General features: G+C 48.5%; 1 protein-coding gene across 1 annotated transcript in view; it reads right to left on the bottom strand.

The window, feature by feature from the left end:
• LOC146058639 (transient receptor potential cation channel subfamily M member 2-like) overlaps positions 1–14140 on the bottom strand; it is a 263946-nt gene that overhangs the window by 46241 nt on the left and 203565 nt on the right. The window contains exon 18 of the mRNA XM_083170912.1: positions 8692–8810. Coding sequence (XP_083027038.1) covers positions 8692–8810 — 119 coding nt within the window. The remainder of the gene's footprint in view (positions 1–8691; positions 8811–14140) is intronic.

The raw sequence follows: 14140 nt of genomic DNA, 5'->3' as shown, positions 1-14140 counted from the left end.
AATAGAGTGAGAAGAAGGAAGCCATGTCCCAGGACAGGAGGCACATTGGCCATGGGTTCCCCGGCATGACACACAGAGGCTGGCAGGATCACCCCCCCACCCCGGCCGTGCATTGTATTTCCGGCCTGCGGGCTGCACCAGCTCCGGGTGAACGCATCGGCACCCCCCTGGCCCCTTTGACTCTCCCCCAGCCCACTGACTACCCTAGGACCACCTCCACTGCCCTATGGATGCAGTGCCGGGCAAAAGAAGACCAGCAGACCCGGTGAGAAGGGTCCCATCCCCCCCCGCCAGCTAGGACAGGAGGCAGATCAGCCAGGGGGACCCCCGGCAATTCACCCAGTGGCCGGTAGGATCCCCCCCAACAGGCCGCACCGGCCCCGGGTAAACTCTGTGGCAGCTCCGCACTCTCCCCCCCCACCTCCACTGACTCTCCCCCGGCCTCACTGACTTTGCCCCCTCCCCCCCCACCACCACCACCCACGGCTCTCCCACAGGAAGATTCAAGATGGCGCCGCAAATGGCTGCCTAGGAACTGTGCAAATGTATCATGTGTTAACTGTACTGTCCCTGCTTAACTGTACTGTCCCTGCTTATATTGCTACCTACCTGGCTGCTGCAACGACCAGTGGCGCCGCTGATGGCTGCCTAGGCGCTGTGCAGCTTGGCGGGTATGCGTTCCCTGTGTGATAAATGTACTGTCCCTGCTTATATTGCTACCTACCTGGCTGCCGCAACGACCAGTGGCGCCGCCAATGGCTGCCTAGGCGCTGTACAGCTCGGCGGGTTCATGTCCCTTATGTGATAAATGTACTGTCCTGCTTATATTGCTACCTACCTGGCTGCTGCAACGACCAGTGGCGCCGCTAATGGCTGCCTAGGCGCTGTACAGCTCGGCGGGTTCATGTCCCTTATGTGATAAATGTACTGTCCTGCTTATATTGCTACCTACCTGGCTGCTGCAACGACCAGTGGCGCCGCTGATGGCTGCCTAGGCGCTGTGCAGCTTGGCGGGTATGCGTTCCCTGTGTGATAAATGTACTGTCCCTGCTTATATTGCTACCTACCTGGCTGCTGCAACGACCAGTGGCGCCGCTGATGGCTGCCTAGGTGCTGTGCAGCTTGGCAGGTATGTCATCCCCGCAAGTGATGTCTAAATGCTCTCAATGTAATGCGTTTAATGTCTCAATGGAATGTGTAAAATGTCTCAATGGAATGCATGTAATGTGTCCCCCCCCACCCCCCATTTCATCTCTGCTTGATGCTGCACTGTAATCCACAAAAAATTCCTAGTGTGCGCAAGCATACATGGCCAATAAAGTTGATTCTATTCTATTCATTATATTATTATGCAGTTATGAAGGGCTGTTTTGATAGACAAGAAAAACACACTTTGTTTCCCCCAGCAGAATGATAACAGTAACAAGATATAAATCCTATATGGTAACAGAATTCAGAGATCTTGGTTATATATTTTTGTATGAATAACCTCCAAGCCATCATCAAGGCCTGGATGTGTATAGCGGTCCCTAGTGCTATATCTAGGTGCTGGGTGTGATACCAAAAAAATTAGCATAAGTCAGAAAGTCCAGGGCAGCACACCATTGAAAAACGATAGTGTTAATAAATATTAGGAAGCCAAAGCTATATACAGAAAGTAAAACAAAGATAATGTTATTAAAATATTAAAGAAATATTGTTAGTGATGAAGTTAGTAAATGCTAAGTGTTACTAAAATGGGTACTCTTTACCTAGAAGGGCGCCCATCGTGGTGATCGCTGGCATCCCGGGCAGTACATTAACGGCCGCGACGCGATGCCCGCGATCACCGCGATTTCCCATAGGGTTCAATGTTAAATTTAGTGCTGACCGCGATTTTCCAGTCAATGCTTCAATGGCCGCGATTTGGCCATAGGAATCAATGTTAAATGGGCTACAAAGCCCAAATAGGCACAATTAACCCTTAAATGTCCCCCCAAATTTGTAACGCCACCCCACGATCCACGCCAACCCGAAGCGTGGCGAGCGCAGCGAGCCCGCGAGGGGCGGCGGTACGCGTCCTCCGACCTTTTCATGCCCTACTATCCACGTCGGCGTGGAGTTGAGAATAGAATAGTGTGGCGAGCACAGCGAGCCACCGAGCCCGAAGCGTGGCGAGCGCAGCGAGCCCCGCGAGGGGACGCGGATACCTTCACAGTTATACGCGTCCCCTCGCGGGCTTCACAGGTGTCCGTGGCGACGCGGACACCTGTGAAGTCCGCGAAGGGACGCGTTTACCTGTGAAGGTATCCGCGTCCCCTCGCGGGGCTCGCTGCGCTTGTCACGCTTCGGGCTCGGTGGCTCGCTGCGCTCGCCACACTATTCTATTCTCAACTCCACGCCGACGTGGATAGTAGGGCATGAAAAGGTCGGAGGACGCGTACCGCCGCCCCTCGCGGGCTCGCTGCGCTCGCCACGCTTCGGGTTGGCGTGGATCGTGGGGTGGCGTTAAAAATTTGGGGGGACATTTAAGGGTTAATTGTGCCTATTTGGGCTCTGTAGCCCATTTAACATTGATTCCTATGGTAAAATCGCGGGCATTGAGGCATTTTACATGAAAATCGCGGTCAATCATCCTTTTTAACATTGTTACCTATGGGAAAATCGCGGTCATCGCGGGCAGCCGATTTTTATGTACCCGCGATTTACCCGCGATGCCCGCGATGACCGCGATTTTTTACCCCCGACGCCCGCGATTCCAATCGCTGGCGCCCTTCTAGGTAAAGAGTACCCTAAAATGTTATAGTATGCCACACTAGAGCCAACCAGCCCAACTAGTCCAGGGGCACCGCACCCCCACACCTCCATTACACTAATAATAGTAAGTGCTAAGTTTTAGATAGAATGTAATGGTGTGCATGTGTCTGACATAGAGGCAGAGAGAGCAGGAGGAGGAAGAGGAAGCCATGTCCCAGCAGCAGCCTGTGTCTGACATAGAGGCAGAGAGAGCAGGAGGAGGAAGAGGAAGCCATGTCCCAGCAGCAGCCTGTGTCTAACATAGAGGCAGAGAGAGCAGGAGGAGGAAGAGGAAGCCATGTCCCAGCAGCAGCCTGTGTCTGACATAGAGGCAGAGAGAGCAGGAGGGGGAAGAGGAAGCCATGTCCCAGCAGCAGCATGTGTCTGACATAGAGCCAGAGAGAGCAGGAGGAGGAAGAGGAAGCCATGTCCCAGCAGTAGCATCATGTGTCTGACATAGAGGCAGATAGAGTGAGAAGAAGGAGGAAGCCATGTCCCAGCAGCAGCCTGTGTCTGATATAGCAGCAGATCAGCAGGAGAAGGAGGAAGCCATGTCCCAGCAGCAGCCTGACATAGAGCCAGAGAGAGCACGAGGAGGAAGAGGAAGCCATGTCCAAGCAGTAGCATCATGTGTCTGACATAGAGGCAGAGAGCAGGAGGAGTAAGAGGAAGCCATGTCCCAGCAACAGCATGTATCTGACACAGAGGCAGATAGAGTGAGAAGAAGGAAGCCATGTCCCAGCAGCAGCATGTGTCTGACATAGAGGCAGAGAGAGCAGGAGGAGGAAGTGGAAGCCATGTTCCAGCAGCAGCCTGACATAGAGCCAGAGAGAGCAGGAGGAGGAAGCCATGTCCCAGCAGCAGCCTGTGTCTAACATAGAGGCAGAGAGAGCAGGAGGAGGAAGAGGAAGCCATGTCCCAGCAGCAGCCTGTGTCTGACATAGAGGCAGAGAGAGCAGGAGGGGGAAGAGGAAGCCATGTCCCAGCAGCAGCATGTGTCTGACATAGAACCAGAGAGAGCAGGAGGAGGAAGAGGAAGCCATGTCCCAGCAGTAGCATCATGTGTCTGACATAGAGGCAGATAGAGTGAGAAGAAGGAGGAAGCCATGTCCCAGCAGCAGCCTGTGTCTGATATAGCAGCAGATCAGCAGGAGAAGGAGGAAGCCATGTCCCAGCAGCAGCCTGACATAGAGCCAGAGAGAGCACGAGGAGGAAGAGGAAGCCATGTCCAAGCAGTAGCATCATGTGTCTGACATAGAGGCAGAGAGCAGGAGGAGTAAGAGGAAGCCATGTCCCAGCAACAGCATGTATCTGACACAGAGGCAGATAGAGTGAGAAGAAGGAAGCCATGTCCCAGCAGCAGTCTGTTTCTGACATAGAGGCAGAGAGAGCAGGAGGAAGAAGAGGAAGCCATGTTCCAGCAGCAGCCTGACATAGAGCCAGAGAGAGCAGGAGGAGGAAGCCATGTCCCAGCAGCAGTCTGTTTCTGACATAGAGGCAGATAGAGTGAGAAGAAGGAGGAAGCCATGTCACAGCAGCAGCCTGTGTCTGACATAGTGGCAGAAGAGCAAGAGAAGGAGGAAGCCATGTCCCAGCAGCAGCATGTGTCTGACATAGAGCCAGAGAGAGCAGGAGGAGGAAGAGGAAACCATGTCCCAGCATCAGTCTGTTTCTGACATAGAGGCAGAATAGAGTGAGAAGAAGGAAGTTATGTCCCAGCAGCAGCCTGTGTCTGATATAGCAGCAGATGAGCAGGCGAAGAAGGAAGCCATGTCCCAGCAGCATGTGTCTGATATAGCAGCAGAAGAGCAGGAGAAGAAGGAAGCCATGTCCCAGCAGCATGTGTCTGATATAGCAGCAGAAGAGCAGGAGAAGGAGGAAGCCATGTCCCAGCACCAGCCTGTGTCTGATATAGCAGCAGAAAAACAGGAGGAGGATGAAGCCATGTCCTAGCAGCAGCATGTGTCTGATATAGCAGCAGAAGAGCAGGAGAAGAAGGAAGCCATGTCCCAGCAGCCTGTGTCTGATATAGCAGCAGAAGTGCAGGAGAAGGAGGAAGCCATGTTCCAGTAGCAGCCTGGGTCTGAGATATCAGCAGAAGAGTAGGAGAAGGAGGAAGCCATGTCCCAGCAGCCGCCTGTGTCTGAGATAGCAGCAGAAGAGCAGGAGAAGAAGGAAGCCATGTCCCAGCAGCAGCCTGTGTCTGATATAGCAACAGAAGAGCAGAAGGAGGAGGATGAAGCCATGTCCCAGCAGCAGCATGTGTCTGATATAGCAGCAGAAGAGCAGGAGAAGGAGGAAGCCATGTCCCAGCAGCAGCCTGTGTCTGATATAGCAGCAGAAGAGCAGGAGAAGGAGGAAGCCATGTCCCAGCAGCAGCCTGTGTCTGAGATAGCAGCAGAAGAGCAGGAGAAGAAGGAAGCCATGTCCCAGCAGCAGCCTGTGTCTGATATAGATGCAGAAGAGCAGAAGGAGGAGGAAGCCATGTCCCAGCAGCAGCCTGTGTCTGATAAAGATGCAGAAGAGCAGAAGGAGGAGGAAGCCATGTCCCAGCAGCAGCCTGGGTATAATATAGATGCAGAAGAGCAGAAGGAGGAGGAAGCCATGTCCCAGCAGCAGCCTGTGTCTGATATAGATGCAGAAGAGCAGAAGGAGGAGGAAGCCATGTCCCAGTATCAGCATGTGTCTGATATAGCAGCAGAAGAGCAGGAGGAGGATGAAGCCATGTCCCAGCAGCAGCATGTGTCTGATCTAGCAGCAGAAGAGCAGAAGGAGGAGGAAGCCATGTCCCAGCACCAGCCTGTGTCTGATATAGCAGCAGAAGAGCAGGAGGAGGATGAAGCCATGTCCCAGCAGCAGCCTGTGTCTGATATAGCAGCAGAAGAGCAGAAAGAGGAGGAATCCATGTCCCAGCAGCAGCCTTTGTCTGATATAGATGCAGAAGAGCAGAAGGAGGAGGAAGCCATGTCCCAGCAGCAGCCTTTGTCTGATATAGATGCAGAAGAGCAGAAGGAGGAGGAAGCCATGTCCCAGCAGGAGCCTGATTCTGAGATAGCAGCAGAAGAGCAGGAGAAGGAGGAAGCCATGTCCCAGCAGCAGCCTGTGTCAGATATAGATGCAGAAGAGCAGGAGAAGGAGGCATCCATGTCCCAGCAGCCTGTGTCTGATATAGCAGCAGAAGAGCAGGAGAAGGAGGAAGCCATGTTCCAGTAGCAGCCTGGGTCTGTGATATCAGCAGAAGAGTAGGAGAAGGAGGAAGCCATGTCCCAGCAGCAGCCTGTGTCTGAGATAGCAGCAGAAGAGCAGGAGAAGGAGGAAGCCATGTCCCAGCTGCAGCCTGTGTCTGATATAGCAGCAGAAGAGCAGAAAGAGGAGGAATCCATGTCCCAGCAGCAGCCTTTGTCTGACATAGATGCAGAAGAGCAGGAGAAGGAGGCATCCATGTCCCAGCAGCAGCCTTTGTCTGATATAGATGCAGAAGAGCAGAAGGAGGAGGAAGCCATGTCCCAGCAGCAGCCTTTGTCTGATATAGATGCAGAAGAGCAGAAGGAGGAGGAAGCCATGTCCCAGCAGCAGCCTTTGTCTGATATAGATGCAGAAGAGCAGAAGGAGGAGGAAGCCATGTCCCAGCAGGAGCCTGATTCTGAGATAGCAGCAGAAGAGCAGGAGAAGGAGGCATCCATGTCCCAGCAGCCTGTGTCTGATATAGCAGCAGAAGAGCAGGAGAAGGAGGAAGCCATGTTCCAGTAGCAGCCTGGGTCTGTGATATCAGCAGAAGAGTAGAAGAAGGAGGAAGCCATGTCCCAGCAGCAGCCTGTGTCTGAGATAGCAGCAGAAGAGCAGGAGAAGGAGTAAGCCATGTCCCACCTGCAGCCTGTGTCTGATATAGCAGCAGAAGAGCAGGAGAAGGAGGAAGCCATGTCCCAGCTGCAGCCTGTGTCTGATATAGCAGCAGAAGAGCAGGAGAAGGAGGAAGCCATGTCCCAGCAGCAGCCTGGGTCTGTGATATCAGCAGAAGAGTAGGAGAAGGAGGAAGCCATGTCCCAGCTGCAGCCTGTGTCTGAGATAGCAGCAGAAGAGCAGGAGAAGGAGGAAGCCATGTCACAGCAGCAGCCTGTGTCTGACATAGAGGCAGAGAGAGCAGGAGGAGGAAGAGGAAGCCATGTCCCAGCAGCAGCCTGTGTTTGATATAGCAACAGAAGAGCAGAAAGAGGAGGAATCCATGTCCCAGCAGCAGCCTGGGTCTGATATAGCAACAGAAGAGCAGAAAGAGGAGGAATCCATGTCCCAGCAGCAGCCTGTGTCAGATATAGATGCAGAAGAGCAGGAGAAGGAGGCAGCCATGTCCCAGCAGCAGCCTGTGTCTGACATAGCTGCAGAAGAGCAGGAGAAGGAGGAATCCATGTCCCAGCAGCAGCCTATGTTTGAGATAGCAGCAGAAGAGCAGGAGAAGGAGGAAGCCATGTCCCAGCTGCAGCCTGTGTCTGATCTAGCAGCAGAAGAGCAGGAGAAGAAGGAAGCCATGTCACAGAGCAACCTGTGTCTGAGATAGATGCAGAAGAGCAGGAGAAGAAGGCATCCATGTCTCAGCAGCAGCCTGTGTCTGACATAGAGGCAGAAGAGCAGAAGGAGGAGGAAGCCATGTCCCAGCAGCCTGTGTCTGATATAGATGCCGAAGAGCAGAAGGAGGAGTAAGCCATGTCCCACCTGCAGCCTGTGTCTGATCTGGCAGCAGAAGAGCAGGAGAAGGAGGAAGCCATGTCCCACCTGCAGCCTGTGTCTGATCTGGCAGCAGAAGAGCAGGAGAAGGAGGAAGCCATGTCCCAGCAGCAGCCTGTGTCTGACATAGATGTAGAAGAGCAGGATAAGGAGGAAGCCATGTCCCAGCAGCAGCCTGTGTCTGACATAGATGTAGAAGAGCAGGATAAGGAGGAAGCCATGTCCCAGCAGCAGCCTGTGTCTGACATAGAGGCAGAAGAGGAGGAGGTGCTGGAGAGTGCTGTGGAGAACAATAATGAGGCTGCTGTATCTGCACCTGGCAAGACTGGGTCAGGTGGCAATGTTGCATCGTATTACAGTATTTCCATGTTGCTGGGTTTATTTTTAATTTAAAGAGCACCAGAAAGTACTTTGAATAATCCATAATGATGACTTTTTGTGTAGTCTTTTCTAATTTGTCACTTTTAAAGCATGTGCATTGTTCAATGTTCTTCATTAGTGTATTCTCCTTCACAGTTATTTATTTTTTAATTTCCTTCCTTTGCCACTCCTCTTGTCAGCAGAGACTCTTGGCCTGTCTCTTCCAGGTGGCCTATTCAATGGAGGAAGAGGAGGATGAAGATGAAACAACCATCATCCTCACTCACATGGAGCCTACATTTCATGTGCCACCACTACAGTGGTCACAACCACCACCGCCAATCACACAGGACAATGTTCCCAATTTGGAGGAAACAAATTGTCCCTCCATCATTTTATGGAGCAACAGCTGGTCTTTATGGAGCACAAGACCAGCCAAATGATCTACATTGGACTGCTAATGCATCACTTCAACATGACATCGGCGTTGGCTTGGGCACCCTCTCCCAATGGTCTGCCATATAAATTGTTCCCAAATATATATTTATATAATATAAGTATATATTTATATATATGAGAATTTAAAATTTTGGTAAACAAATCATACTTTTCACGAATTTGGACCCCGCCTCTCATCACATCCTAGACATGACCTCAGACTTCTCCCAGAAACCAGCACTTTCACCAGTACCAGGCGGAAAAGTCGCTGATGCTCAGTGAACAGAAACAGAAGGTAAACCGGGATATTTTCTGTTGTTCCTCTAAATTTACAATCATTGACATGTCAGTACATCTACCCCCAAATCTAACTCCCCTACTGTATGGTCACAATCTCACCTGCAGATGACCCCCACAGCAAACAAACACAATGCGAGTGTGTCCATCTGGTTCCAGAAATTGGTGAAGAAACGGAAAGCCTTTGTCAGAAACCCGTATCCGACCGGATCATAAAATAACTGCAGATACATAAATCCCGACCGTCAGACTAATCTTCACAGGGAGAAGGCAGATGATACAGAGAGTAGAAGCACATACAGTACAGTGTTCCCTTCTGATGAGGTTGCATTAAGAAATGAAATGCGTTGCTGCTTTTCTGTCTCCAAACATGAAAGGTCTGGGAGCAAAGCCAGAAATATGAGGCCACAATGACAGCTAACAGACCAGTGCAACCAACTTACAGTACCAGTGAGACTTCATTACACAATGGGTTTGATAATTGTCTAAGTATTACAAGTAGAAATGTGCATATAATAATCACATCCACCAGATATTGAGGGGATGGTTTAGGTGTGTGTACAAAGTAATCAAATACACCAGATATTGGGGGACAGTGTAGGTGTGTGGACCAAGTAATAACATGCACCAGATATTAAGGGGGGGGGGGGGCACAGTGTAGGTGTGTACACCAAGTAATCACATACACAAGACATTGGGGGACAATGTAGGTGTGTGCACTAACTTAATAGAAACATAGAAACATAGAATTTGACGGCAGATACTGTAAGAACCACTTGGCTCATCTAGTCTGCCCCTTTTTTTAAACATGTTACCTCAAACCATATTTGATCCTTATTTTTTTGTAAGGATATCAATATGCTTATCCCAAGCATGTTTAAATTGTACTACTGTATTTGCGTCTACCACCTCTGTTGGGAGGCTATTCCACTTATCTACTACTCTTTCTGTGAAAAAATTCTTCCTCACATTTCCCCTGAATCTTCCTCCCTCTAGTTTCAGTGCATGTCCTCGTGTTCTGCTGCTCCTCTTCCTGTGAAGAATGTCTCCCACCTGTACCTTGTTAAAACCCTTGATATATTTGAAAGTTTCTATCATGTCCCCCCTTTTCCTTCTCTGCTCTAAACTATACATATTAAGATCTTTTAGTCTTTCCTGGTACGTTTTGTGATGTAGGCCATGCACCATTTTAGTTGCTCTTCTTTGTACAGTCTTTAATGTATTTATATCCTTCTGGAGATATGGCCTCCAGAACTGAACACAATACTCTAGGTGAGGTTGTACCAATGACCTATACAGTGGCATTATTACTTCTTTCTTTCTACTGCTGATACCTCTCCCTATGCAACCAAGCATCTGACGCCTTCTTCATTGCTTTGTTACATTGCCTACCTGCTTTTAAGTCCCCTGAAATAGTGACACCTAGATCCCTCTCTTCCTCAGTAGTTTCCATTATAGTGCCATTTATACTATATTGAGTCTTTGGATTTCTGAGACCCAAGTGCATGATTTAGCATTTTTTGGCATTAAACTGTAGTTGCCATTCTCTTGACCATTTCTCTAATCTGCCTAGATCCTCAATCATTTGTTTTACCCCTCCTGGTGTGTCTACCCTGTTGCATACCTTTGTGTCATCTGCAAAAAGGCACATTTTACCCTCAATTCCATTTGCAATATCACCAATAAATATATTAAAAAGCACCGGTCCAAGTACAGATCCCTGGGGTACTCCACTTGTAACCTTTCCCTCCTTTGACTGTACTCCGTTTACTACAACTCTCTGTTTTCTGTCCTGCAACCACGCTCTTATCCATTCAACTATCTTAGAATCCAATCCCAAGCTTTCAAGTTTATTTAACAGTCTGCGATGTGGGACAGTGTCAAAAGCTTTACTAAAGTCTAGATAAGCTACATCTACAGCCCCACCTTGATCTATTACTTTAGTCACCCAGTCAAAAAAGTCAATAAGATTTGTTTGACATGATATTCCCCCAGTAAACCCATGCTGTTTTGGATCCTGTAAATTGCTGGTTTTGAGATATTCTACAACTCTTTGTTTTAAGAGTGTTTCCATCAATTTCCCTACTACTGATGTAAGGCTCACTGGTCGATAGTTGCTTACCTCTTCCTTGCTTCCACTTTTGTGCAGTGGGACTACATTCGCTGTTTTCCAGTCCTCTGGGATTACTCCAATAGCTAGTGACTGGTTGAATAATTCTGTTATTGGTTTTACCAGCTCCCCTTTAAGCTCTTTTAGTATCCTTGGATGTATCCCATCTGGCCCCATTGATTTATCCACTTTCAGTTTTGAGAGTTCTGTGAGGACTTTCTCCTCTGTAAATGTACTTGTCTCTCCCTCAGTTTTCTGACTATACTTGCAACTTAACTGTGGTCCCTTCCCCTCTCTTTCAGCAGTGAATACTGCGCAGAAATAATTATTAATATTATCTGCTATTACATTGTCCCCCTCAAGAAAACTTCCACTCTCTGTCTTCAGTCTAATTATTCCACTTTTTGTTTTTCTCCTTTAATTTATATACCTAAAAAAAGTTTTCCCCCCTTTTCCCACTGACTGGGCCATTTTCTCTTCAGCCTGTGCTTTTGCACATCTGATTACCTTCTTAGCCTCCTTCTGTCTAACAAGATACACCTCTTTGTTCTCATTCTTCTGCGTCTGCTTAAATTTCTTAAAGGCCAACTTTTTTGCTTTCACAATACTTGCTACTTCTTTTGCAAACCACAATGGCTTTATTTTTCTTGTGTTTTTCCTAACTCTTTTGACACAAAGTTCTGTTGCTTTTAGAATTGCACTTTTTAATTTTTCCCACTTATCCTGCACTCCTTCCAAGTTCTTCCACTCTGCCAAAGAATCCCTTACAGAGTTTCCCATCTCTACAAAATCAGCCTTCTTAAATATAACACCTTTGTTTTTGTGTGCGATGAGTCAGTCTCTGTCTTTATTTTGAACCATACTGCTTGATGGTCACTGGATCCCAGATTTTCACCCACATTTATGTCAGATATTCTGTCACCATTTGTAAGTATTAAGTCTAATATTGCGTCCTTACGAGTGGGCTCCCTCACCAATTGCTGGAGGGATGCTCCTTGCAAGGAATTCAGCATGCCCCTACTTCTGGTGGAACTTGCAACAGGCAGCTCCTAGTTTACATCAGGTAGATTAAAGTCTCCCATGATTATCACCTCTCCTTTTAATGACATTTTATTGATGTCCTGCAATAGGCTCTTGCCTAGTTCCTCTTCCTGACCTGGTGGTCTGTAGATCACCCCTATACGAAGAATCGCCTTCTCCCCTGTTTCTATGGTCACCCAAAGGGCCTCCGTTTTTTTCTTCAATACTTTGTATTAAGGTAGTCTTTATATATTTTTTCACATATATTGCAACCCCTCCTCCAATTTTTCCCATTCTGTCCTTCCTAAATAAAGTATATCCTGGTATAACTAACTAATCACATAACCAAAATATTGGGGGACAGTGTAGGTGTGTGGACCAAGTAATCACATAACCCAGATATTGGGGGACAGTGTAGGTGTGTGGACCAAGTAATAACATGCACCAGATATTGGGGGGGGGGTAACAGTGTAGGTGTGTACACCAAGTAATCACATACACAAGACATTGGGGGACAATGTAGGTGTGTGCACTAACTAATCACATAACCAAAATATTGGGGGACAGTGTAGGTGTGTGGACCAAGTAATCACATAACCCAGATATTGGGGGACAGTGTAGGTTTGTGGACCAAGTAATCACATACACCAGACATTGGGGGGATGGTGTAGGTGTGTGCACCATAATCACATGCACCAGATATTGGGGAGACTGTGTAGGTGTGTAGACCAAGTAATCACATACACCAGATATTGGGGGACAGTGTAGGTGTGTGCACCAAGTAATAACCTGCACCAGATATTGAGGGTCGTTTTACTATAGATATACTGTAGTAAACACAGCTATTTGCCTGAGTACATTTCCAAAGTCTTAGGCACTAACAGTATCTGTTATTGTGATTGGTGTTCTCCTCTTGGTGTTCTCTAGCAGTCTGGTACATGGGTGACTTCATAATGGATTGGATCACATGACCTGCCCTGCCTACTAGCTTCCAGTAACATCAGTCACATGTTCCACCCAGCCAATAATTGCCTATAGCCCCCTATAGAAACTAGGATCTGCTGACATCACATTGCCAGTACCACATCTCTCTCAGAGTAACAGTACCCAGAATCCTTTATTTCCTGCAGTCTGATGCAGCTCTGCACCCAGCACACAATTCCAGTGTAGCTGCCGTCTGCTCCAAGATATCCTATATACTGCTACAGCCATAGGCTGTCCTTCACCTGTTCTCAGCATCTGCCGAAAGCATTCCGCAGCATCAGTCTAATGCTACTTCTAGTCGCCAACATCAGGAATAGCATCCAGCTTAACTCATACTCGAGCACTTACAGAAAGCCCAATGGGCCCTGGCACAAATCAATAGAGTAACCCCATGACAGTTTTTACCAACGTGATGAGTTTGACAGGGAAAACGACCCCAAAGTAGACCTACTGTACTCCAATATTTGGCTAGCAGACTATTCCTGCAAGACTACTCTACTTGCATGGATTTAATTCCAGTATCTCTAACAAACCAAGCCATACCATAGCTGCTTAGTCAAGGAAGAGCCAACTCTGTACCCTTGTCATACAAGCACCACTTACAGTATTCACTCCATATATGTTTGATGGAAAACCTAAACAAAGATTTTTGGAGCAAAGTAGTATCCACTTAGAACTGCCACCTCGGATATTCCCTAGATTGTTTACATCATTTCTCAACTCTCTGGGCAAGCCCTTGTCTTTTATCAGTGGTGACTTTATCAGACTATTGTTAGAACTCGGGAATCTGGTGTGACCGGCTTTGGCAGCAGTGAGCCAGTGGTGGAATCAGGGTACTGGAACACGGGAGGTCTCAGGTATGGGCAGTTCATATATCACTGGGCACTGTGTACACATAGGTGGGTGAGTTGATGATACTCTAATCAGAGGCGCAGAGTTTAACACCACCAACGGTTTTCACCAGGGACCCCTGCAAGGAGGTTTGGACTCAATGCATTTCGTGGCGAGGTTGCAACCCTCTGACCGAATTCCCAACCTAACTGGCCAATCACTGAGATATGGTAAATGATGAGTTCTCGTGTACTTGAGACTGTGGTACTCTTGGCTTGGACAGGATTATCTAGGAAACTGTTGACGGTGGTGGTTTGGAGAGTATGGACTGCGTCAGCCTGGGAGCCAGAGGGATGTCGACAACCTGGGAGCCAGAAGGATGTGGATGGTCTGGGAGCCAGAGGGATGTCGATGGCCTAGGAACCAGAGGGATGTGGACGGCAAGGGAGCCAACATGGGATGATGACAGTCTGGGAGCCGTGAACAGACAGTGGAGTTTGTAGAATCGAAGCCTGTGTCGACTAGGAAGTTGATGATGTCAATGGCTTTGGGAGCCAATAGCAATCTCTGCGAGGGATGCTTTAATGCTCTGTCCTCTTCCCGTGG

Source organism: Crinia signifera, chromosome 2 (genome assembly GCF_055691185.1).
Source record: "Crinia signifera chromosome 2, ASM5569118v1, whole genome shotgun sequence".
Taxonomy (NCBI): Eukaryota; Metazoa; Chordata; class Amphibia; order Anura; family Myobatrachidae; genus Crinia; species Crinia signifera.
This window is presented reverse-complemented; position numbering and strand designations above follow the sequence as displayed.